This window comes from Tauraco erythrolophus, chromosome 10 (genome assembly GCF_009769465.1).
Source record: "Tauraco erythrolophus isolate bTauEry1 chromosome 10, bTauEry1.pri, whole genome shotgun sequence".
NCBI lineage: Eukaryota > Metazoa > Chordata > Aves > Musophagiformes > Musophagidae > Tauraco > Tauraco erythrolophus.
In genome coordinates this window covers 18,988,320-19,014,149 of record NC_141474.1, presented here as the reverse complement: position 1 = coordinate 19,014,149, position 25,830 = coordinate 18,988,320, and the positions used below count along the sequence as shown (strand labels likewise).

The 25,830-nt window shown below is 39.8% G+C and overlaps 1 protein-coding gene across 3 annotated transcripts in view; it reads left to right on the top strand.

Moving 5' to 3' along the window:
• The window catches only part of HS2ST1 (heparan sulfate 2-O-sulfotransferase 1), a 151,801-nt gene that overhangs the window by 53,961 nt on the left and 72,010 nt on the right, over positions 1–25,830 (top strand). For 2 of the 3 annotated variants that reach the window (XR_015222367.1, XM_086617523.1), the window contains exons 2-4: positions 4,109–4,165; positions 8,503–8,741; positions 15,229–15,314. Coding sequence is in view for 2 of the 3 variants with exons in the window: in XM_086617523.1 (XP_086473649.1) it covers positions 4,109–4,165; positions 8,503–8,741; positions 15,229–15,314 (382 nt within the window). In the remaining variant the exon portion in view is untranslated. The remainder of the gene's footprint in view (positions 1–4,108; positions 4,166–8,502; positions 8,742–15,228; positions 15,315–25,830) is intronic. The other variant, XM_086617524.1, reaches the window with a different exon arrangement.

Below are 25,830 nucleotides of genomic sequence, written 5' to 3'. Positions count from 1 at the left end.
TTTTGCTTGAAGGAGTGACGTGCACATTTGTATAGTGAAACGCTTGTGACAACTGTATCCATGTACAAACCAGTTCTATTAACTTCTCTTGCTAGCACCGAAGACCTGCATTACAATACTAAGGCACAATAAATAAGAGCAAGCCCTGCTGTTACATACTCAGCTGTGGTTTATTATTAAGAGAACAAATCCCTGATTTGCAATTATTTTTCATTGCTGTTATCATAGTCATAGTGTTTCATAACAGTTTACTGACAGTTTTGGAGTTCTGAAAAGCCACAAACCTTTTCCTTGTCTAATTAGGTCCTTCTCTTTACAGCTATCTGTTATTCTAGTTTCTTTGTCCTAGAGAAACCTGCAATTGCAAGTGACTGTGAGGAAAAAAAGATGAATGGTGCCTGTTGTGTTTGCTCTCATGCCAGTTCATTAACTTGAATTTAACACTTGTGTCAGGCAAAACAATTCAGTCTGAAGTTGGAGAGTTTGTGGGGCTGTTTGACATATGCTTATTTTTAAATCTTACTCCTACACCATGTTGCCTAAAATGTTTCTGTACATTTTCATGTAACTTTGTAATGGGTATTATTTGTGATATTCAGAAGTCGTAGTAGTGATGCTATAGTTACAGCTGAAGATGTGGGTTTAGTATGCACTATTTCTTTTCAAGTGTTTACAAATTTTTCAAAATTTCGTATTTGATGGAATGAAACCTCCTTTTTTCTGTTTTATTGGATGTTATTATGCAAAAATGTCTGCTGTGAGCCATATTTTTTCTGGGAGTAAACATGCTTTTTGGGATAGCTATGCTTTGATCTATAAATGCAGTTCATCTAATCTGTGACTTTTCATGGAGTTTAGTTTAGTTTTACCCTTCCTGGGACAACTTGAGATGTAGGCCCTTACCTGTCCTATGCATTGTGTAACTAAAACACAAATTGGCTTTCTAGTGCATGCATGATATGTCTGGTCTTGTAGCAAAAAAGGGCCACAACATAGTCGTTCATTAAAATATTCTGCCCAACAGTATGCTGGAAGGAAAATGTATAAGGCTGTCTGTTAACTGTAGTTCACAAAAAAAAAAAAAAAAAGGAAATACTTGGTCAGAGCTTTATCTTTAAATACTCTCTTCCTTACAAATACAATTAATTGACTAAAAATATTTGCAGAAAAATGAGAAATGCAGAAAAATGAGAAACGCTGGTTAAAACCAGCTTGGATGTATATGTGGCATACTCATTTCCCTGTTGGGTAAACATTTTTTTATTATTATTTTTTTAGTTTAACGTCAAACCCTTAACAATATTACACACTAATCAATATCCTTCTACTTACATGTTCAAAATAAAGCCCCGGAAAAAATGCTATCTTGAAAATAAATTATGAGTATCAAATGCTTATGAAACTGTAGCAGGTTTTTCAGCATCACTACTTCTAATTTTAAGACAGCTGCTGCATTACATTTTATTTAATGATCTCAGTGCCTTGCTGGAGGTGCCTCCTTGCTGGTCCATCCTGGGTTTTTTGCAGAGGTTATTTTTTCTTTTAACTAGTTCCAGTGTGCATTTGTTGGAGTTTAAAGTTTGGAGTTTGAAAACAATTCTCTTCTGTCTGGATTGTTCCTTTTCCTTCTGTTCTGAAAATACATTAACTACTATTAAAAAAAATGTTTTGGCAATGTTAGTCACTTATAATTCTTGACTAACTACTGGGTTTTGTTACAGATCTTTTATACCTGTTTCTTTTTGTGCCTTACTGGAAAAAAAACAAGCTGGAATGTAATTTCTAAAATTAATCATTAGAAGAGAAAGGAAAAGGTGGAGCTTTTTGGACCTGACTGAAAAAACTCGCAAACAATTGCAAACAATTTTTTATTGCAAACAAAGTTTTATACTCTGTTTCCATCCTTGTATGTGCTTTGCACATGATCTTCACTTGCTTTACGTCAGAACTGGGCTCAGAGCACATATGTGCTGAAGCTGTCCTAAAATTTGAGGGCTTTTTAAAGACAAGCATTAAATTAAAGATTTTAGTAGATATTTCATAGGCTGATTAAAGATAGCTAGATTTGCAAATGAGACCAACAGTCTCTTTTCTCCTAAAATGCAAATAGCTAAAGTGTCTTAAGGGTTAAGATGTTTTTTAATTAGGTAAGTTTTTCTGAGCTGCAGAGATAAATATTTTAGAAAAGAAGAAAGCAAAATGTCTGAGTTACTCTTTTTAACTAGAATAAATTATGGCTATTGCATATAGCATTAGCAATGATTTCCACAAGTGTGATTCCCCGGATGGTATCTTTGTTAACCAAAATTTCCCAAGATGTGATGTGAACTGGCAGTAGTGTGCATGTGGGGCCAGCAATGCAATAGGACCGTCTTGCCTCTGTCAAAGGGCAGTGGTCTGCTGCTTGAGTGCCAGTGTTCTCACTAGCGTCAGGTTTCACTGGTGACAGAAAAAAACTTAACTAAAATTGCAGTTTTGTTTTGTAGCAATCCTTTTATTATTTTTCTTAATAAAAATTTGGTACGATGGGGGTAAGTGTGCCTGTGTTGTATTGTTTCACACTTAAGCTGTGTTTGCTTTATCAGTAGAAAGTCACTCAGCTGTAATAAACAGAGAGGTTGCAAAACTAGCAGCTTGTGCTTCTACTGAACAGCCAGCATTTTGCTTTCCTTGTTTCTTAATGTTGACTGTAATCAATATGTTTACATATGCTAATGATGAAACAGAATAGTTAATTATGATTTTAAGGATACTCAGAGATACTTGTAAGGAGTTACACTTGAGAGAATCTAAAGTCCCCTGGACTGGTTTTAAGAGCACTGTAGTTACCCCAGCGGGAAGGTAGGGGAGAAAGGCAGGGTTTGCTGCACCTTACTGACGCCCCCTCTCCACCTAATGGCTCACTCAGAATTGCCTTTGAGAGTAGTAAACATTCATTAATCGGCAATAAAGAAACAGCAGTCTCCATGGAATACTTTTACAGAGGAAAAGAAAGTAGGAGAAACTGAAGACTTGCCCAAAATACATGTTCTATATTTATGAATGATCTGAAAGTCATGAAGTTGCTACAGAACCAATGTAGTGGTTCTGCTGTTAGACTTACGACTAGAGCAGGATAGAGCTGTTGTTCTTAGAAGTCTTTGAAAGAGTTGGTGTGTTAATACTGATACCTTGAATGAGTTCAACTTTAGACATTTTTTATTAATTCAATCTATATTTTTCCTGCACTTTTAATTGAGTATAGTGACACGAATACTCCATGGCCATAAACTGTCATGGCACTATTGATTCTTTCTCTCCTCCTCTCCATCCCTGAAGTATTGATATCCACATACAGCAGCGCTGCTCTTGTTTGTATGTAGTATGCTGCCAAACAGCTCCCAGAGGGTGCCACGTTTCAGTGAAGGATGAAGGCTACATGTATGTAGTGGGTGTATATAATTTGAAAATTAATCAAGACATCAACTTTGCTACATAATTACGGTTCATTTTGAAGCTGCTGTCCGTTTACATTCTTTGTCATAGGAGAACGGAGTCAGTAGTGAGTAGGTTTTTGGTCCTCCTGCAGTTCAGTATTTACGCCGATCATGCGTTTAATGCCGCTTTGGGGCAGGGAACGGCTTGAGAGCTGCTCAGTGCCTCAGGCTACTAGCTGCTTGCCTAATTGGCCTGGGAGCACAGTGGAAAGAAAGCTGAGACACCAAGTCAGCTGGCTTCAACATTGTTCCCAACTGGAAGAAACCTGCTTATTGGTTTGAAGTGACATCCAGTAGGCATAGGCATAAAGCAACTGTTTGCTCAGGGATGGTGCTATCAATACTAGCTGTCCAGTTCCTTTGCATCTAGTCAGTGTGAGTGAAGTTTGAATCCACATCTTTTTCTTCTGTTGGGCAAGGCTTGAAGGCTGCTGAGCTAAAATTTATTTTAAGACTCAGTCTTTCCTCATCTGAGTGGGAGGTCTCACAAGGAAGCATGGCAGGCACATAAGACACATTGAAGAGAGAGACTAAATAATATCCATATATACGCACAGAAGGAAAATAGACGTAGAGGACAAAGAGCATGGTTTGGGGAAGTAGAGCGATAACGCTCCGAATTATTCTTCCAGATACTCAGTTGACTTTGACAGCCAGCAAGGCTCGAAATGTATCCTTCATCAAGAGCGGTAAGTGCTAAGCTATAGGGGAAAGAAGAGTTTCTGGTTTTGATAGGTTTTCTTCTCAAGAAATCCCAGGAGATTCTTGTGTTTTTGTTAAAAATGTGAGGAATTTGAAATGTTTGGATTTGTTAATCTTGTAAGTTTGTTTTGTTTGGGAAGATAATATTTTATATGCAGTTAACACTTGAATTTGAAGTAAATGCTGATAAACTTGTTTTACCTAAGACATTCATCTGTTTGAATGTTCAAGGAACGTAGACAAATAACTGCTTATGATCACAGTGATTTGTTTCTCTAATTATTTAAATATTGTTCAGTTGGGTGAATTGCTCTTATAATTATGTAAATATTGTTCAGTTGGGTTTTCAAATATTTTTATAGGTATGTATAGGTCTGGTGCATTTTCACAGGTGATTTTATTAGCTGGGATCCTAACAAAATAGGAATAAAGCAATCAAACTTTGTCAAATTCTCTTAAAGAGTTACTTTTCTTCTTAATAACTTTTAAACTTGTTGACACACTGCTTGGACTTGAAAGGGCAGCGATCTTGAAGATAAATAATTTTGAATTTTTCCATAATCAGTGGTTGCATACAGATTGAATGTTGCTATTAGTGCTTCTGCTGAAGGAGAAGACATAGCTTGCCCATTCTGTGTTATTTTCTGGTAGCATCTGACTGACAAACCAACTTGTTGCTAGCCATGGTATTTCCTTGTGTATTGCTACAAGAGGATGTGTCAAGAAATGTAAGTCATAGGAAGAGCTGATAGGTACAGAAATAGGAAAAGGAGGATTTTGAAGAACACGTAGACAAATAGGTGAGAAAATCAGCTTGTTCTGTTTTTCACAAAACAGCTGCTTCTGCCAACTGAAGACTTTCTGCAAGTAATTCATCTGCTGGTAAATAACCAGTGTAGCAACCTTTATTACGCTGGTCATATATGATATTAACTGTGTGCAAACTGTCTTTGCAGTTGATGAAAGTCTGCACATAGGACAACTGCAAATGATAGAACAGCATTTTTCCCTACTGTGTATTAATTATGTTATTTATTATAGTGAACCCAGGTAGTAAAATGCTCTCTCACACTTTTTTATTATGCCTTAAAATTATCCCATATTATGTTACTATGAAAATCTGTCATATATTCCAAGTACCACTTGCTTAAATGCTGTTTCTTTATTTAAATTGATGTAGTTAATTATTGTCAAACTTAGTGTGGACAGTCTTAACCCAGTTTAGACATTTGGCTCTTAATAATTTTGCTTAGATGTTTTTCTTACAAAATCAACTTTAAATAGAATGCAATGAAAGCAATGAGACTGTAGTACATAATTTTCTCCATGGGATCTTGGATAGGAAAGAAATTACCTAATCTGATTGTTATTTTTTAAAATTTATTTCAGTGAAACCAATCCAACCTTACATAGACGAGTTCTCATAATCAAAGTTAAATTTGCAGGGCTGTCATCTAAGGAAATTTTTGGTAAACAAAATACACTTAATAAATACCTAGCATCATCTTCTTCTCTATCTTCCGCATGTAAAAAGTCATTAAAGCATACATTGCATTTTCCACAGTACCTCTGAAAACACATGAGCAATGTTCATTTTTTCAACCATTACAGGACTTTTACTTCCAAGATTATTTACATTTTATAGAAGAGCAAATGAAGTAGTTAATCAAATGTCCATCAGTTCCTCAAATTCTCTAACTCCTGATTCACTAGTTATCATAAAGGCTCTTCTCAGTTGCACATTACCATTACTGGACCTCTTCCCCCTCTCCAAATAAATAAATAAAGGAATGAATGAATGCATAAATAAATAAACAAATAAACAGAATCCATATGGATCAAATCACATGCCGTTTTAAGAGTTAAACTGACTTTTCAGAAAGTTACAAAAAAGCTTCCCGACTTCACAGGAAAAACTACAAACTATTCATAACCGGGAAAAAGCACGCACTTTCACAAAACTTGCAGATTTCCCTGTTGTGTTACTAATAGACTACAATGAAATAGGCCATTAGGATGGCTGATCAGGTGCTTCTCATTAGCTTTAGCTTCCCTTGCACTTCAGCAGTTTATATCCTGCATGTCATCTCAGCTTCTGGTTTTTAACTGTTGCAGTTATTTCAAAAAGGTGATTTCAGTTCTTTGTCATAAAGATTAGTTTTCATTTTAATTTGAAATTTAAAGCCTTCTTATTCTTCGATAATAGAACTGTCTGTATACTTTACACTTGTGAAGATTCTCCTCCTTGCATGGGTTCTTGCTTTCCCCTCTCACCTACAACGTGTTGAAGGTGATTGTATGCAATAGCCTTTCTGCTAATTGCATCCAATCATACATCTTTTATGTCTTATGCGTAGCCTTTAAAGTGCACTTATCACGCTAATTCTTGAATCATTATGGTTTCAAATACCTAGTTAGAAGAACACTTCTCATCACTCCTCTTGCAAATCATGTCTGTTTCTCACAAATGTTTACTTCTTACATGTAAAAGGCGAAGCTTCCCTCTGCACCAGCCAGCCTCATCAGCCCTGGAGTTCTGTGCAGTTATGATTCAAATCTAGCTGAGATCTACTACTCTGGTGTAGAAAATACAAATTAAATTTGTTTCATTTCAGCCTCTGTAGGCAGTATTCAACACCCATGTAGCCTTGGGCAGCCGTGTGGTTAACTGTCCCCTACCAAATGCTTCCTCTGTCTGTTACTGGCCGGAAGGGGATGGTTGCCATTCCCTTTTTGTTGTAGCCATCTTCAGATAGATGAAACCTGAGTCTGTTGCCTCATCTCTTTCCAAAATAGGACGTTTGCCAGCAGTGATGGGAGAGGTAGCAAATGAGAAAGGAAGGAGCAAAAACTGTGACTGATGTAGTGGGGAGCAACAGATGTCATGTGGAAAATTGAGATATACTCAATAAGCATTTTCTACAAACATTTTCATACTGATGTAACTTAGTTATGGGGTGTGAGATACTAGCATATGAGAGAGTGAGTAAGTTTAAGCTTTGAAGCATTTCAGACAGATGGAAGTTTGTGGTTGAAGACAATTTATGTGGAATTACAGGCTAGTGGTGTTCACAGCTTAATGATTCTGCTTTAAAAGTGATTTTATGTTATAACTAAAGAGATGTGGTAAAAGAGAATAGAAGGAGCTGGGTTACAGGAAGCAAGGAAAGTAAAGGCCAAGAGCTGCTGCTGTTTAAAGTATGTAATCCAGAAAGCACTATACCCTGTGTAAGAACATAATATAGAGAATTACAGGTTACTCTTGTGGTATTGACGGCAGCTTGCACCGTTGGCCAACGCAGATTTCCTTGAATACATTATTAAAGGCAGTATCACAATAAATTAATCAGAAAAGATGCTTTGACATCTGTATTACAAATCATATTAAAGTATATACTTATCTAGAACAGAACGAAGCTGTGTCTGAATCAGCACAAAGTATTTGATATTCAGCAGCAGAAGAAAAAAAAATGCTGTAATACTGTGGGGTTTATTTTCCAAATAGGCTTTTAGCACTTGAAGCAGAGTTCAATTACTCAGAGTATTGCCCTTTGTATAAAAGGAAAAATGGTTTATTTGCGATGCACTCACCTTGCCAAAATATCTTGTTCATAGCTTGTTTTTCCATGTTTCTTTCTTTTTGATGTATTTGATGTATTTCAGTACTCAGAGATCACTCTTCGCCTTAGTGTTAACTGTCTCATAAGCACCTCTTGCTTTTATTCTTACCAAACTTGAAATTAATAGATCTAATTGAATTTTTGAAAACCTGTTTATTGTAATGCTTTACACTTGGGGCTTGTATCAATTGAAATAACAAAACAATGTTTCATCTGAATTCCAGTGCCTCCACACAGTTAATTGACTAAATCTCTAGTGTTAGTATTTCTACTTTTTTCAGAAAATTCATTTTCTACAAATTGCTTGAGTTATTCCTTCTATATAATTTTAAAATAGGTGTTTTATAGAAATTATTTGGGATATTTTGAGGGTGTCACCATTTTGACAGCGTATTATAGGCATTTTTCTTTAGAGGCAAGGGCTTTCAGTAACATTAGTGTGACTCATAGAATATGGTATGTGTTCCCTAAGCATATTGTTTTCCAGTGTTCGTGTTCTGAATCACACTAACTCACCTTTTATCATTCATACATTTTATAGACTGAAGTTTTGCTTCAGATGTGTCAGATTATATATATGACAGCAAGTGTGTCCTTTATTGCTGAGGAGTACTGCTTTTCACCAGATTATTTGAATTCTATGATTTGAACTTCAAAATTGATGATATATTAAGTCAAAATTTTGTGTTTGTCATCCTCAACAGAAAGGGCTATTGCAAGACATGAAGTCAGAGAAATAGAACAACGTCATACAGTAGATGGCCCGCGACAAGATGTGACACTGGATGAAGAAGATGATGTGGTGATTATTTACAACAGAGTACCTAAGACTGCCAGCACATCCTTCACAAATATTGCCTATGATCTTTGTGCGAAGAACAAATATCATGTTCTACATATCAATACAACCAAAAATAATCCTGTTATGTCTCTGCAAGATCAGGTGAGCTGCTGCATTTGGGATGTTTTTATTAAACAAGAGGAAAGTATAGAAAACTCTTTTGCTATTGCAAACTTATGTGGTCTGATGGAATTGGCTTTTATGTCACGTTTTCCAACATAAATGATTTCTAATGTGTTTGTATTTTCTTTGTAGATAATTAATACTATTTATTAAATAATATGTTCAGTTTTTTTCTGGGCTACTGGAGATGGTAAGTATCTGTTTATCGGATAAAAACAAAGCTAAAATGGGACACAGCTAAGGCAACAATGACCTTTTTTGTTGTAATTGTAAAAGCTTATAGTATTGTCAACTGTATGTCTTTTGGTTGTGTAATAGTATTTACCTGTCATCTCCATCTGCAGGGAATGCAGTCTTATGTGATTTCCTCTCTGAGTAGTGCAGGCACTGTGCCACACTGTCAGGGCTATACTTCTGTCCTTGGTACTAGGTCTGGTCAAGTCTCACAGGTGATAAAAAGCAGGTAGAAAGAAGTGGTTGTCAATAGCTTGCACTCTAAAGGATGGGTCACTTTGCATCCACTTAAAGCTCTCACTAAAATTGGTGCAGTCCTAGGCTAGAAATGGTCATGGCTACCACTGTGTCAGATGATGAGTCTTAAAAAAAGATGATGAAGGATCAGTGCACTGTTTTCCTTGGGATGTGGTATGGTGAGGCAGTAGATTTTTTCTAAGATAATGTTTCTTTGCTTGTCGTGAGTGCACATGCAGGTAACTCAGGTCAGAGGTCTGAAACATCACTATGTCATCATCACTGTCTGTAAATCAAATGTTTCCAAACTCTCAGGTATGTACTACTGGTTGCATGCTGATCATAAGTTGATGTGCAGCAGAGGCAGGAGCTGTTCTGCATTGCAGCATGTCAGCACTAAGGCTTACAGCTCCTTTAAGTGCATGCCTGCAGGCAGAAGCAGTTCAGCACAGCTGCTGGAGTAGGGCAAGGGGGAGCAGATGGTAACAGGCCCTCCACTTTCAGTTCTGTATGTGGGAGAAAGATTGAGGTAGGGATCTCAGTGCAGGGGACATAGAGTGTACTTGGGGTGGGACTGGGAACCTGTTTTGCGATGGTGTGATTGTGTTACTGTTGGGTTTTTGCTGTTGTGAAATCTTTTCCTAAATATGAAGGTGATATTGCCATATGTGATTACTGAGATTACTAAGACTAAATCTGGTAGCCATCCCTATAATACTGTGCTCAGCGAAGAACAAGTACTGAAGACTTGTGCACTAACAGCAGAGTGATTTTTCAAAAGATTTAACAAGCCTATATCTGTTAATTAAAAGTTATGCTCAAGTCAGGCATACTTATTGCTGCAATTTCTGCCACAGATTCTGTTTTTTCCAAGGTGTCTCTTTGAGTTGTAATGGTCTGTCATGAAGGATAGGAGAGCTAATCATTGATGGTGTAAGTTGAACATAGGCAACCTTGCCTTAAATTTCTACTTTTGTTTGAGTTTCATTCAAACTAAATTTTTCTTTACTGGCTTATTTTTTTTTAAGAGAAACTCTCCTCTTCATCTTCCCTACAATAATTACCTGTCAAAAAATGAAAATCCATCAATGCTGGGCATGCATACAATACTGGCAGTCCTACCTTCATTTGAGACTATGCTATCATCCGAAGTGGTAAATTGTGGTGTTTAATTGGACAGTTGATACTCGTCTCCTTCAGTGGCCATTAACTGGGAGATGCAGACAATGAAAAACTATATATTGCATAGTTGTTCAAAGAAGAAATAATTATTTATCTTTAGTATATCAAAACAGCACCTTGCTGTTGTGAGTCATAACACATAACTCTGGACATGGCAATGGTGCTGAGTAGTAGCTGATGAGGTTTACTCTTTGTGGGCTTGGATTTGCATGAAATATTTACATGCCACCTTCACCAGTATAGCTCACTTGAGTGCATTAGTTGTATATGCACCAGCAGTAAAATACATAAAACAATTTTGTTTCTATGATGTGTTTATCAGTGATACTATTTGTTAAAGCAAATATCTCTAAGCAAGGTGAGACTTGCCTTGGGCCTGACATAAATTTGTAAAATAGTGAGCCCTCCGTTATGCACTACTTCTGCTGTACTTTTTCCAAACTACTCTAATTCTGTAACAGATTTTAAGTTCTCTGCCCATATGTGAAACCTTTACTTCTTGAATGCAATCTGAAAAAAAACCCTAGTTAAAATACGCTCCAAATATAATCTGTATCTGATTTGAGATAATCCGGTAAGAGTCCCTAACACATCCATTTTAGTTTCAGATGGAACTTGTCCCAGCAGCCCTCGTTTCTTTTGCAGCTTCTCTGACAGCTGGATCCTGGGAACTGCCCCTCTGTCCACAGGTTGGGCCTTTTCTTTGCAGCAAGCTGAGTGCTATGTTGCCCATGTTGCACTTCTGACCTATGTGGTCTGTAACAAAAAAAAACCACTTGCTTTCATTAAATTAGAGTAGTTGTTTGGTTGGATTTTATTTGTTGCTTGCATGTTTCAGTACTGATACTTTTTGTCTATACAAGTATGCCTGTGTTATGGCTACTTGGATGGCGTACCAGCCACACAAACTAGCTTTTTTGTTACATGGTGAAATTGTCAACTAAAACATTTAAAACAAAATTACTGTTCCATCTTGCAGCATGTATTCTTGATATATTGTTAGAAAAGCGGGTATGAGAACACATTATCTGTCCTGTTGTTGTGAACATAGAAAAGTCATGGTACAATTATCCAGCATTTAACTCCCTCAGCTTGCTGTTTTCTATTCCTTGTTCTTTTTTCCCCTGCAGTTTCTCTCTCCATTTTTCTCAAAAGAGCAACCTGAAAGTATATAATCTTGCTTCCAAATGTATTCTAAAGCAGTGGCCTCTCAGAGGATAGCACACTCATACTGACTTCAGTAGTGCTTATTTCCTCTGCTGGTGAACGTTTCAATGGCTGTCAGAAGTGGAACAAGTAAAAGATTGCAGTGACTCTGTTAGAAGTGGAAGTACTGTCATGTGCTCCTGAATATTTAAGAATTTTTCTCTTGGAGTTAGATAGCCTAGTGAGTACTAGTGTCCACTGCTGTACATGTTCCAATTCTATTTTCCCTTCTGAGAAAGAACTGTTCATGTGAGGTGAGTATCGTGGCTGAACTGGTGAACTCTTGTCTTTTCACCATCTCACAAAATTGCTCCTCAGCTGCCCTTGCCTTGAGCTTGCTTGTGGTTTCTCATGGCATGCAGCCAAAGGGGTGCTGCTAGCCTGTTCCAGCATTCCTGATTTAGAGCCAACTATAAGTTATTAGTTTGTATGACAATTTGGATAGCTAAGCTACCAGTGCCTTCCTGCAGAGGGATTCTGATTCAGTCATTTCATCATGCTTGGTCTTTAAATCTGAATCTGAGATTTCCTTTAATAGCAACACTGTGTTGGTCTTCAGTCTAACTTGAGAGCCCTTTTTTTTTCCCCTTTTTTTTTTTTTTTTTTCTTTTGTAGTTCAAATTGAAAATGCTCTTATGTCCTCACCAGGCTGGGCTTGTGATATTCATCCCCCCAGTTATTTGTAATTTACATCACTTATTCAGCAATTGACAAACAAAACCAGAATATAATGACATTAAAAGCTGAGACTTTTTTGGTATCTAAAAGTCCGTGTGATACCAGGCCACAGGATAATGACCATACCACCTTTTGGAGGCAGAGGGTGTGTATATGTGTTCAGACTGTAGAGAAGAGGGACTGATGGAAGCAATTAGTGGACAGAGATGACAGTTTACCACATCACTTCGGTTTGAATGCACAGATTGCCCAGGGCTTTTTGCTCAGACCAAGTATGCTGGAGTTTGGGGTTTTTTTCCGTTTTGGCTTACTAGGACTTGTTTTAAATTCTTTTCGTCCTAGAAACTGAATGTATTTAACTTACCTTTCAGGACATCTAATGCCCCCAGAGTACATTTGATCTGGCTTTTTAATTCAGTGAAGCTTAGCTGATTTCTCACTTACTACAGGCTGTGAAGCAACTTTGTAGCTGATTATATAAAAGCACCATCAAACAAGTTCACAGGAATTCCATTGACATCTATCTGAACTTTTAAAGTAACCTCAAATGTTATTCAGTCGAGTTCAGATGGAGAAGCTTGCTCAGTCTCTTGAAAGCTCCAGTATCTGCTAAGCCCTGAAAAGAAAAGTAAAATTGATCATATTTAACACTATGAAGCAGCAAGCAATACTCATCTCTGCCCTAAAATGTGTGAATCCAGAGTCAGTAGGCTGTCTGTGACCTGGAACAATTCTGATTTTTGGAATGCTGAAAACTGTGGGGGGAAAAAAATTCTCTCACCTGCAGGCTAGTTATGGGGGTTAAAAAAGTAAGTGCTCAGAGGCACAGCGTGTTGCTGGTCCATCCTAAGGCAGATGTAAATGTCACAGCTGTCTTATAAAACCTTCCTAGCCTTCCCTTAGCTGCTTGCCTGGCGTTAGAGTTAATAAAAGGCTGGAACATCCATTCTGTGTTCATAAAAATTATTTCCTTAGCGGACAACAACATTGTAAGACAAAGACAATAAAGGATTTTTTTAACTGTTACTGGAACATCTAAGGTTTGATGCCAGATGGTGGCAGGGGGATCTAAGACAGAACTAACCCTTAGGATTTAAACTTAACATTTCCCTGTGTCTAGTCCTAGTCTGTCAGAAACTGCAAGCTAGCTAGTGCTAGATTTCAGAAAGCTTGTTCATAGAAGCGCAACTGAAGTGCACGCTTTAATATGCATGCTGCACTACACACAAAAGGTAGCATAACTGGTTTACTTGTGGAGTTGTATCAACCAACTGTGACATTTTAGGTTTTGAGGGTGAGGGAAGGGAGAATAATATGTACTTTGCATTAGGAAGCTTCTCTCCCAGGTATAGAAATATTCATAGCTGAGGCTCTCCACTGAAAATCCCTTGTCATTAGTCTTTGAAAGGTACAGTCAATGAAAGTGTGGTTTCAGTAGCAGTAAGGGTAGTGCAACTGGATTCAAAGTCTCATAAATATATTATCAGTTTGTGCTGTGGACAAAACCAAACAGAAAGCCAATGCAGTTTATGAAACACCATTGTATAACACTGTGCAGTGCTTTTCAGCTAGATTTGCCACAATTTTCATGTGCAATATATGGTTTAAATTGCGAAATGCCTCAGACTGTGAAACTCGTACACTGAAAAAATGAACATGGGCTGTTACTAAAAAGTAATACATGTTTCTTTTACCTGAGAGTCCAAGAGCCAGTGTTTGAAGAAATATGTAAAGATTATCAGCCTCTTAAATCCTAGATTGTGAGTTTTGCACGTTTGAAAAAACAGCAGCAGGCCAGTATTGCCTCTTAAAATGCTTAATTGGTTGGTTATAGTAAATAATAAATATCATGTTTCAAGACACTCTCAATCCATTAGACCTTACAGAATGTTTGTGTGTTGTCTTGAGCTCTCAGGCTTTCCTTTTTTGACTCTCTTGTCTCACCTCAGTATCTATGTCACTGTATAACAGAAAAGATATTGTGGATGCGTAGGGAATGCTATCTTCTAATTCTCAGCTTCAGAAATGTCATATCATTGTCAGACAGCGCAGGCAGTACAAATTTATCTTTTCTTTATTATCCTATTTGCTAGTTTTGAAATAACTTTCAAAGTTAAATGCTTTGACATTAAAATATTCTGTTCATCTAATAAAGTCATGTTATATCAGGATTTGCATGTCCCACTTAATTTGATCATGCTTTCTGGTTTGGGGCATGCATCTTATTTTGTTCTTTGAAATGTAAAGCTATTCCTGTTTTTGTCAAGTTTGCCAATAACTGCTTTATCAGCCCTTGTTTGAGGGCTACTACATGCTTTAACATGGAAGTTTCATCAAAACGTTAGGCTTCAGTAACTATTCAAAATGGTAAACTATAGATCTAGTTTACACTGTGTACATTTATAAAATTTCTGGATTACTCATGCATTGCGTTTTGGGATGGGGGAGCAAATGAATCATCAGATTTGTTTCTTATGTCCCAGTAAAATAGGTCTAAGAACGTGCTTGTAAATCTGGTACGCTTTTATGCAAGGGACTAAATCCAGATCAGACAATTCCATCAAAGGTGTACTTGCATTTCTACTTATTGCTGAGGGAATTCCGCGTTCCTTTCAAATTACAAATAAAATGGACTGACAGAAATTTAAATGCTTGTCTTGCTAATGTTTTTGTGGTAGCTTTCCTTGAATTGTCCTTCTGATCGCTGTATTCTGTTTTTGTTTAGTTTCTGATCATTGAATTGTGATGATCTAAACTGGATGCTTGCAGAAAAGCTTTTTAGATGGCACAAATTCTTTGGTAGTATTCAGAATATACTTTTTTCTAATGTGTTATAAGACCTTAACTTACAAACCAGAAAACACCATGTATGGAGAAACTTAATGTGTTCCAGCTGTACAGAAACACTTTCTGCTGTCTACTTTTACAGGTTCGATTTGTGAAGAATGTGACTTCCTGGAAGGAAATGAAACCAGGATTTTACCATGGACACATATCTTATTTGGACTTTGCAAAGTAGGTTACCCTTGGATTTAGCTGTTGAGTAGCGTAGTAGTTTGAGTTGCTTGGATCCAGCTGGGATATTAGTGCCCTCTCCTGATGAAAGCCTGACAACTGCAGTTTTGAAAAATTCACACTGAAATGCCTATAGAATCATAGAATCATTTAGGTTGGAAAAGACCTTTAAGATCATTGAGTCCAACCATAACTCTAACACTGCCAAGTCCATCGCTAAACCATGTCCCTATGATGAGCAATATTTGGTTTTGATTTTCACAGTTTTCTCTTGTCTTTTTGCAGGATAAAATGTAGCCGAGTGTCATTTCAAAACTATTTATATGCTAGGTTTAGTATTCCTTGTCTGAATTACAAGCTTATTTTACTGAAAATCCTGGCTTTTCTCTGGAACACTGGCGGTTCCCCCTTAGGATTGGCTTCCTGTTCTGGGAAGTTTAAGATACCTGTTCTCAAATATGTTTGATATAACAAGTAATACCACCTGCCCTTAAGTTATGTAGTTGTTCTCTATCAGAGAGATAGATAAGAACTCTACACTTTATTAAAATATTAAAAGGTTTTTTGCACTTTATCAAATTTGAAAAGTTATATTTTAAAGCAGCTTTCCAGCCTAATAGTAATTGGACTTGCTATAAAAAGCATTGAAATAATTCCTATGAAGTTAAATCCTGCTACTTCTAAAATTAATTTAAAAGAAAATGAGGTAAAAATTCTCCCAGTGACTTCAAAGGTTCAGGCTCCTGTCTGTATTCCCACTTCCATGTCTTTCTTTTCTTGTCTTATTTTTGCTTCTGAATCTAAAGCAGTGATCCTCGGTAGTTCAGCCTTGTGAAACCTCCCCTTGAACTGGCAAGTCAGTTTTGCTTAAGATGCTTACTAGGCAGTGCTTCATCTTGCACTTGCAGCATGCAGAAAATGGTTTAAAATTGAAAGTGGAATTTTCACATCACAGCACATTTGACTGCATGAACAATAGTAATTACTTTTACCTCTTGCTGATCGTCAGTCCTCAGTAATGTTATGTTTCTGCGTGTTAAAACATTTATTTAATGAAATGAGTTTTTTTTGTATGTAATAATTTCTTTTGTTTAGTCATTGCTTTTAATTATTCATTCTGTTTTGTACACTGATTTTTAATTCTAGCTTTTTATTACAAAGAATGAGAAGGGGAAGCAAGAGCTTTATAGATTCCCAGTACAGTATATTATATATTAGAAAATGCTAAAAGCTGCAGTAGTAGCTGGAGGTTACCAATGGTACCAAGCAAATGCTTGAAGTTTACAAAAAGTAACACACAAGAAGTCTTAATTGCAAATTAATCAATAAAATAAAATGTATCAAATTTAATACTTCCTTTCTGCCTTTTAAAGTTAAAATGCTGCCACATTAATAAATCCTTGAACTGAATAACAGCTTTCTGGAACAGCAAAAATGAATGTTATTTTATACATTACTTGCTTCATAAAGCTGAAAACATTATCAGGTACTGGAACTTTTAAAAATAAAATAGTGTCGTGGGTTATGTTGAACCGCCCCACACACAGCCAGTCACTCCCCCTCCCCCACCCCCAGGAATGAGGGAGAGAATTAAAGGATAAACGTGAAACCCGTGGGTTGAGATAAGAGTGATTTAATACAGATGATTTAATACAATGTAGGTGCTCACCACCCCTCGTATGCGAAGCCCGTCTCGTCCCGAAAACTGCAAATCCCGGACGAACGCGAGGCCCCGAAATAGAGAGGGGCAGAGAGGGAGAGAAAGAGAGAGAGAGAGAAAGAAAAAAAAAAACAGCAGAGCAACAGCGCAGCAAGCGCAAAAGAGCAAAAGTGCAAAAAGAGCAAAAGCGCAAAAGCCCCTCTTCCCGGCTGACCCTCACTTTTATACTGGGCATGACGCTGCATGATATGGAATACTCATTGGCCAGTTTGGCCCTCAGTCTTAAGTTCCACACAAATGACAAGGGGAATCGTGTCCCCCTTGTCCCAGCTATGCTCCCCCCTTATCCTGCCGTGTTTCTGTACTCCGCACACTGAAAAGTCCTTGGAGTTTCACTTCCAACCACAAACATCAGCTTGCTATCAACATTCTTCTCAGAGTGAGCCTCTGAGTGAAACCAAAACAGGGAGCTCTTCTGGCTGTTAAAAAAAAACTCTGTCCCAGCTAAAACTGGGACAGTATCCACCCCTTATTCCATACCATGCATGTCATGCTCAAACCTTACATATATACTATTCCCTTAGCCATGGGTCATCCCTCCAAAATGTGTCTTCATCTGTTACAGCAGTCTCTCAGGGCAGGAAAGATGACGTGGAATTCGCTCAGTCGGTAGAACGGATGACATGTAGTCTTTGTTGCGTGTGGCGCCTGGAGCTCGTAGTTGGTGTATCCGGCCGCTGTCTGCAGGTTGAAGATGTTGATCTTGAAGAAGTTGCTGGTTGTTTGGAATCAGTTCTGATTCTGACGAAGTTCATTCTTCATTAACCTGGATGATTCTTAATATAATGACATTAGTACAATGTGACAACCATAGTGATGATGGTATGCAGGGACAGGGTTATTCAGCAATTAATATCACACAATTCAATTCATTTTATCATCTATTTTCACCCAACATCAAATCCCCTTGAGGTACACATCGGACTTCCCCGTCCTTCTGCATCACCCACCAAGTACACCCAGGTCCCTGAGCAAAAGCAATCCCACGAATGGGTTTACCTTTACCCGAGGCAGGAATAACCCAAACTGTCTTCCCGAGTATATTCCTCATGTGCACTACAGGGACTTTGTCTCCTTCTACAGTACGTAGAAGTTCTGATTGCGCAGGACCAGCTCGATTGGCAGATCCTCTAGTGTTAACTAACCAGGTGGCTTTTGCTAAATGCGTATCCCAATGTTTGAAGGTTCCACCACCCATTGCTTTCAGTGTGGTTTTTAGCAATCCATTATATCGTTCAATCTTCCCAGAAGCTGGTGCATGATAAGGGATGTGATATACCCACTCGATGCCATGCTCTTTGGCCCAGGTGTCTATAAGATTGTTACGGAAATGAGTCCCGTTGTCCGACTCAATTCTTTCTGGGGTGCCATGCCGCCACAAGACTTGCTTTTCAAGGCCCAAGATCGTGTTCCGGGCGGTGGCATGGGGCACAGCATAGGTTTCCAGCCATCCAGTGGTCGCTTCCACCATTGTAAGCACATAACGCTTGCCACTGCGAGTTTGTGGAAGTGTGACATAGTCAATTTGCCAAGCCTCTCCATATTGATATTTTGACCAACGCCCTCCATACCAAAGAGGTTTCAACCGCTTGGCTTGCTTGATTGCAGCACACGTTTCACATTCATGGATCACCTCTGCAATGGTGTCCATAGTTAGGTCCACCCCTCGATCACGAGCCCATTTGTATGTGGCGTCCCTTCCTTGATGGCCTGAGGCATCATGGGCCCAACGAGCTAGAAATTTTTCACCTTTATGTTGCCAGTCCAGATCCACCTGAGCCACTTTAATCTTGGCGGCCTGATCCACCTGTTGATTGTTTTCATGTTCTTCTGTGGCCCGACTCTTGGGTACATGGGCATCTACATGTCGTACTTTCACAATCAGCTTCTCTACTCGAGCAGCAATGTCTTTCCACAACGGGGCAGCCCAGATGGGTTTACCTCTGCGTTGCCAGCTGCTCTGCTTCCATTGCCGTAGCCATCCCCACAGGGCATTTGCTACCATCCAAGAGTCGGTATAGAGATAGAGCATTGGCCACTTTTCTCGTTCAGCGATGTCTAAAGCCAGTTGGATGGCTTTCACCTCTGCGAACTGGCTTGATTCGCCTTCTCCTTCGGTAGCTTCTGCGACCTGTCGAGTAGGACTCCATACAGCAGCTTTCCATTTTCGATGTTTTCCTACAAGGCGACAGGACCCGTCGGTAAACAGAGCGTATTTCTTCTCATTGTCTGATAGTTCATTATAAGGTGGAGCCTCCTCAGCACGTGTCACCTCCTCCTCCTCTGGTGACATTCCAAAGTCTTTACCTTCAGCCCAGTTAGTGATCACTTCCAAAATTCCTGGGCGATTGAGGTTTCCTATCCGAGCTCTTTGTGTGATCAGCGCGATCCACTTGCTCCATGTGGCATCAGTTGCGTGGTGTGTAGACGGGACGCTCCCTTTGAACATCCAGCCGAGCACTGGCAATCGGGGTGCCAGGAGCAACTGTGCTTCTGTACCAATCACTTCAGAAGCAGCTCGGACTCCTTCATATGCTGCCAATATCTCTTTTTCAGTTGGAGTATAGTTGGTTTCGGATCCTTTGTATCCTCGACTCCAAAACCCAAGAGGTCGACCTCGCGTCTCCCCTGGCGCTTTTTGCCAGAGACTCCAGGTGGGACCATTCTCCCCGGCTGCGGTGTAGAGCACGTTTTTGACATCTTGTCCTGTCCGGACTGGTCCCAGGGCTACCGCATGGACTATTTCTTGTTTAATTTGTTCAAAGGCTTGTTTTTGCTCTGGGCCCCATTCAAAATTATTCCTCTTTCGGGTTATTTGGTAGAGGGGTTTTACAATCTGGCTGTAGTCAGGAATATGCATTCGCCAGAAACCCACAATGCCTAAGAAAGCTTGTGCTTCCTTTTTGTTGGTTGGTGGGGACATAGCTGTTATTTTATTAATCACGTCCATCGGAATCTGACGACGCCCATCTTGCCATTTTATTCCCAAAAACTGAATCTCCTGGGCAGGTCCCTTGACTTTACTCTGTTTTATGGCAAAGCCTGCTTTCAGAAGGATTTGGATTATCTTTTCACCTTTCTCAAAAACTTCTTCTGCTGTGTTGCCCCATACAATGATGTCATCAATGTATTGCAGATGTTCTGGGGCATCACCCTGTTCCAGTGTGGTCTGGATCAGTCCATGGCAAATAGTGGGGCTGTGTTTCCACCCCTGGGGCAGTCGATTCCAGGTATACTGGATGCCCCTCCAAGTGAAAGCAAACTGTGGCCTGCATTCCGGTGCCAAAGGAATTGAGAAAAACGCATTAGCGATATCAATTGTAGCGTACCACCTGGCTGCCTTTGACTCCAGTTCATACTGAAGTTCCAGCATGTCTGGCACGGCAGCACTCAATGGTGGTGTAACTTCATTCAAGCCACGATAGTCTACCGTCAGCCTCCACTCGCCATTGGACTTACGCACAGGCCATATAGGGCTGTTAAAAGGGGAGCGGGTCTTTGTGATGACTCCTTGACTCTCCAGTTGACGAATCAACTTATGGATAGGAATTAGAGAGTCTCGGTTGGTACGATATTGCCGTCGGTGCACTGTTGTATTAGCAATTGGCACCTGCTGTTCTTCGACCCTCAGTAACCCCACAGCAGAAGGGTCCGTTGAGAGACCAGGCAAAGTAGACAGCTGCCTGCCTTCTTCTGTCTCTACTGCAGCTATGCCAAAAGCCCACCGATACCCTTTTGGGTCTTTGAAATACCCTCTCTTAAGATAATCTATGCCAAGGATGCACGGGGCTTCTGGGCCAGTTACAATAGGGTGTTTTTGCCACTGCTGTCCAGTTAGGCTCACTTCAGCCTCTAACACAGTCAGTTGTTGAGACCCCCCTGTCACTCCAGAAATAGAGATGGATTCTGCCCCTCTGAAGTTCGATGGTATCAAAGTGCATTGGGCACCAGTATCCACTAAAGCCTTATACTTTCTAGGGTATGATGTGCCAGGCCACCGAATCCACACAGTCCAGTACACTCGATTATCCCTCTCCTCCACCTGGCTGGAGGCAGGGCCCCTCTAATGCCTGTTATCATATTCATCAGAGGAATCAGCAGGATTGGAGTCAGGATGGCTAGGAGGATCAGCCCTCCCATTTTGACTAGTGGACTGCTCACTGTAGACTGGGGCAACAGCTGTCCTGGAGGAATTGGAGAAAGTTCTATTCCTGTTGGTTCTTCCTCCCAACTGGCGTACCCTGGCCTCTAAAGCGGAGGTGGGTTTTCCATCCCACCTTCTCATGTCTTCTCCATGATCACGGAGGTAGAACCATAGCTCACCCCGTGATCTGTACCGTCTCTCTTGTCTCTCTCGAGGAGGGTAACGCCTGGTTCTGACAGCTGAAATTCTAGAACGTTCGGGTGGTGGGAAATCTACTTTTTCTCTTAATTCTCGGACCTCTTCAGACAGCTTTTCCACAGCCGCAACACAGGTTCGTATAGAAATGTCATCATCATATCGTCGGAGGTAGGTGACCAGATTACCTACGGATAGTGGTGCTTCATCGTCCCCGAAGTCCATTATTGCCAATGAGGTGGAATATGCGGCTGGCGCACTCCGTATAATCTTCTGCCACATTGGTCGTGTGCACCGGACGTCATCTGGATCTTCGAGTCTTGGTCCGCTTCTCGAGTCAAGATAAATCAACTCTCGCACAGCCAGTTCTCTCAGATACTGAATAGCTTTTTCTATGTTGGTCCACCTGCTTACATTACATGGCACCTCGTCCTTGTAGGGGTACCTTTCCTTTATGGCTGCCAGGAGTCGTCTCCAGAGGCTGCGGACTTGTGTCTGCCTTCCAATTGCTTTATCAATGCCTCCATCCATGGCAAGGGCTCCCAGCTGCCTAGCTTCACTACCATCTAACTTCAGACTATTGGCTCCCATGTCCCAGCATCTGAGCAACCAAGAGACAATGGGCTCACCTTTAAGGCGGCCATAATCTTTTCGAATATCTCGCAGCTCGCTCATTTTTAGAGACCTGGTGGTTATCCTCTCATCTATGATGTCACTCCTCCTCCATTGAGATTTCCTCTGGGGCGAAACAGAACGCTCCCGCTTCATTTCTCGTGATGGCCCTGGTCGCTCTTCATCATCATCATCATCCTCTCCTCTGCATTCTGACTTTCGCAGACATTTCCTTGGTTTCTCTTCCTCCAATCGTTGTGATGGCCCCGGTTGTTCTTCTTTGTCTGGTTGCTTTGATGGTCCTGGTTGCTCTTCCTCATTTGGTTGTTGTGATGGCCCTGATTCCTCTTCTTCGTCGTCTAACTTTTGTATACATTTTCTTTTCCTTACGGGGGCAACTGATAACGTTGTAGTCTGAGTAGCTATAGTGCTTGTCATGGGAGTTGAGATGGCAAGCACAATAACCCGAGAAATAAATTGATATACACCCCTAAATGGCCGATTGATTTTGAATATATAGATAATTAAACATATATTCAGGAGACCTTGCAGGACAATCAAACCGGTTAAATTATTCCAATGATGTTCGGCATTATCAAAATCAACGTAAGCTTTTGTGAATGAAAAGTCACCGGTATAATTGGCGATGATATCCGCCAGGTGACGCTCAAAATTAATAAACGAGTTCCACATCACCATCCCCCTCTGCACCGCCGAATACAAAGACTGAGCCGGACCCAGCACCGATGATCTTATCAGAGTTACACCGTACAGTATAGCAAAACCCTTAATTACCGATAACATACTTTTCATGCCGGTCCAACACCCAGAGCCAGAAAACCGCATAAACATTCCGCCTAACATCATATAGGGTAGATAAGACAATAAATTATGAATGTCCGGTAACATGTACGCAAGCATAACAAACAGCATTCCGGCCAGCCACATCGTTATCTCAACCCCTTCGTGCCCCACGTTGGGCGCCAATTAAGATTGTCGTGGGTTATGTTGAACTGCCCCACACACAGCCAGTCACTCCCCCTCCCCCACCCCCAGGAATGAGGGAGAGAATTAAAGGATAAACGTGAAACCCGTGGGTTGAGATAAGAGTGATTTAATACAGATGATTTAATACAATGTAGGTGCTCACCACCCCTCGTATGCGAAGCCCGTCTCGTCCCGAAAACTGCAAATCCCGGACGAACGCGAGGCCCCGAAATAGAGAGGGGCAGAGAGGGAGAGAAAGAGAGAGAGAGAGAAAGAAAAAAAAAACAGCAGAGCAACAGCGCAGCAAGCGCAAAAGAGCAAAAGTGCAAAAAGAGCAAAAGCGCAAAAGCCCCTCTTCCCGGCTGACCCTCACTTTTATACTGGGCATGACGCTGCATGATATGGAATACTCATTGGCCAGTTTGGCCCTCAGTCTTAAGTTCCACACAAATGACAAGGGGAATCGTGTCCCCCTTGTCCCAGCTATGCTCCCCCCTTATCCTGCCGTGTTTCTGTACTCCGCACACTGAAAAGTCCTTGGAGTTTCACTTCCAACCACAAACATCAGCTTGCTATCAACATTCTTCTCAGAGTGAGCCTCTGAGTGAAACCAAAACAGGGAGCTCTTCTGGCTGTTAAAAAAAAAACTCTGTCCCAGCTAAAACTGGGACAAATAGTTATGTTACATCCAGAAAGCATCTGAGCAATTTCACAGATTTCTTTCATCTGCATATTCCCTCCAGGACTGTGTTATCCTTGTGATTGTTGTTTGTTATCCTTTCACCTAAATGGTTTGTTTCTTTGCCACAACAGCTCGCTTTCTCATACGCTAGGTTTTCATTATTTTAATAGTATCTTGAATACTCTGTTTGTGCTTGGCAAGGCACACACTTTTAAGGCTGCAAAGTGTGTTCTTGTAGTAGACATTCTTGTAGCTGAGAAATGTAAAATATTTCAGAAAAGTCCATGCCTGCTTGTACACAGAAGTCAGACTTATGTCCACTGTTAATTTAAGAGGTATTTCTGATATTTAAGCTGAAGCTCATAGGTACTGTATTCAATTAGTGACTTGCAGTATTGAGTACTGATTATCATAAGCCATCTATGTAGAAACTACAGTAATAAAAGTTTAAATTTTTTTTTTTTTCTTTCTGATCCACCTTTATTCCCTATTTTCTCTGGTAAATGGAATAAAAGTTCTTTAACAATGCAATTGCTAAATCATTATCGTTATTAATAAAGTTAAAATAGCAAGTGTCTTATGTTATCGTAACTGAAACTAGTTTTGCGAGGTTGTGTGCCAATCCATATGGATGTACAGTCCCGCACAAACATTTCCAAGGACTTCGACACCTTCATTTAACCCACAGATACATATTATTGTTTGAGATTGCTACTATATCAAAATGGTTTGTTACAACCTTCTACAGCACTTGCAGTAGAGTCTGTAGAAGGGGACACACGTGCATGTCTCAGGCACTTCAGTGGACCTGGAAGAGGGTGCAATTCAAAGTCTGGACTTTGCATAAAAATGGTTGAAACATTCACACGCTCCTGTTTTGCAGACTGTGGGGAGTAAGAGCTGGCACACAGACAGATGTCAGCAATGCTGCCTTTAACTGCTGCAGTCTGATTCGTTGGTACTCTGCTGGCAACATCTGAAGAATCAATTGCTCTTTCTGTAGCCTTTAAAAATTTCTCTATCCGTAGTGCTGGTCTTTCGCCAAAGAAATGCCTTTTAATTGTTTTTTTCCAACTTTCTCCTTTCTACTGCTTATTCTGCGTTTCTGTTCTTCAGCTTTTCAACTTAAGATTCCTCATATGAGCAGTATCTGGAATTAAAATGTACAGAGTACCACTTTAACAATAATAGCACTGCGTCTTTAAACTATGAGCATGCTCTGTTTTAGCCAAGCTAGGAGACTTGAATGGCCCTCTGTCAATGCAGGACATCTTTCCAGTTTGCATGGGAAGAGAAGAGAATTTTTTTTTTCCAGCTCCTAGCTTTACTTTAGGTCACTTGACACACTTGCAACTTCCATTGTGATATAACCTCTTTAATGTTTGGATACCATATTTATTTGCCACAGTAATGTCTCAAATGGAAAGGAAAAGACAACTGAGAAATGTATTGTAAAATCTGTCTTGAAAGTAGATCATTGAAAGGTAGCAGTTGCACAAAACAGTTTTGATGGTTTAAATCTTTCTTGTGTGTCCCATGAGCTTGCTACCTCTTTTTATCAAGCTTCCTGTTTGTACCGCAGTAAATCAAAATTTACTTTGGGTAAATGTCTAAGGAAAAATTTTATGTCTTTGGATAGAGAAGTTAATATGATTACAAATACTATCTTAGGCTTAAATTTGATAAGCATAGCCATATGGATTCAACCCAGGTAATGGATAGGCTCTGGGATGTGTCTTCCTTCTGTTAGAGTTCATGTCTCCGACAAGTGGAGACCTGCCAGGAAAACTACTTGCAGCATTGTGTAGCACAGTTCAGGGGGGCAGAAACTCCGTATGGAGTCTTGTTGTACTTACTGTTAATGTATACACAGCTGTTAGACTAATTAAGGCATTTCTAGAGTCAGAATAGTAATATAAACATTTTTAGTATCTATTGTGTGAGAATATTTCAGCTTTGTTTGTCTCCCTAATAAAAAAAATAAAATCACAATCCTAGGAAAACTGAAATTGAACTGACTTTCATGTAACACACTGGATACGAGGATGGGAGGAAGTGGTCATTAAACTTCCTCTTACCATCATCTTCTCTGTATATAGATTTCAGTTGTATCAACAGAGGCTTTTAAGTATTAATGAGAAGCTTTGATGGGCCTTTAAAAGACATTTTTTCCTCT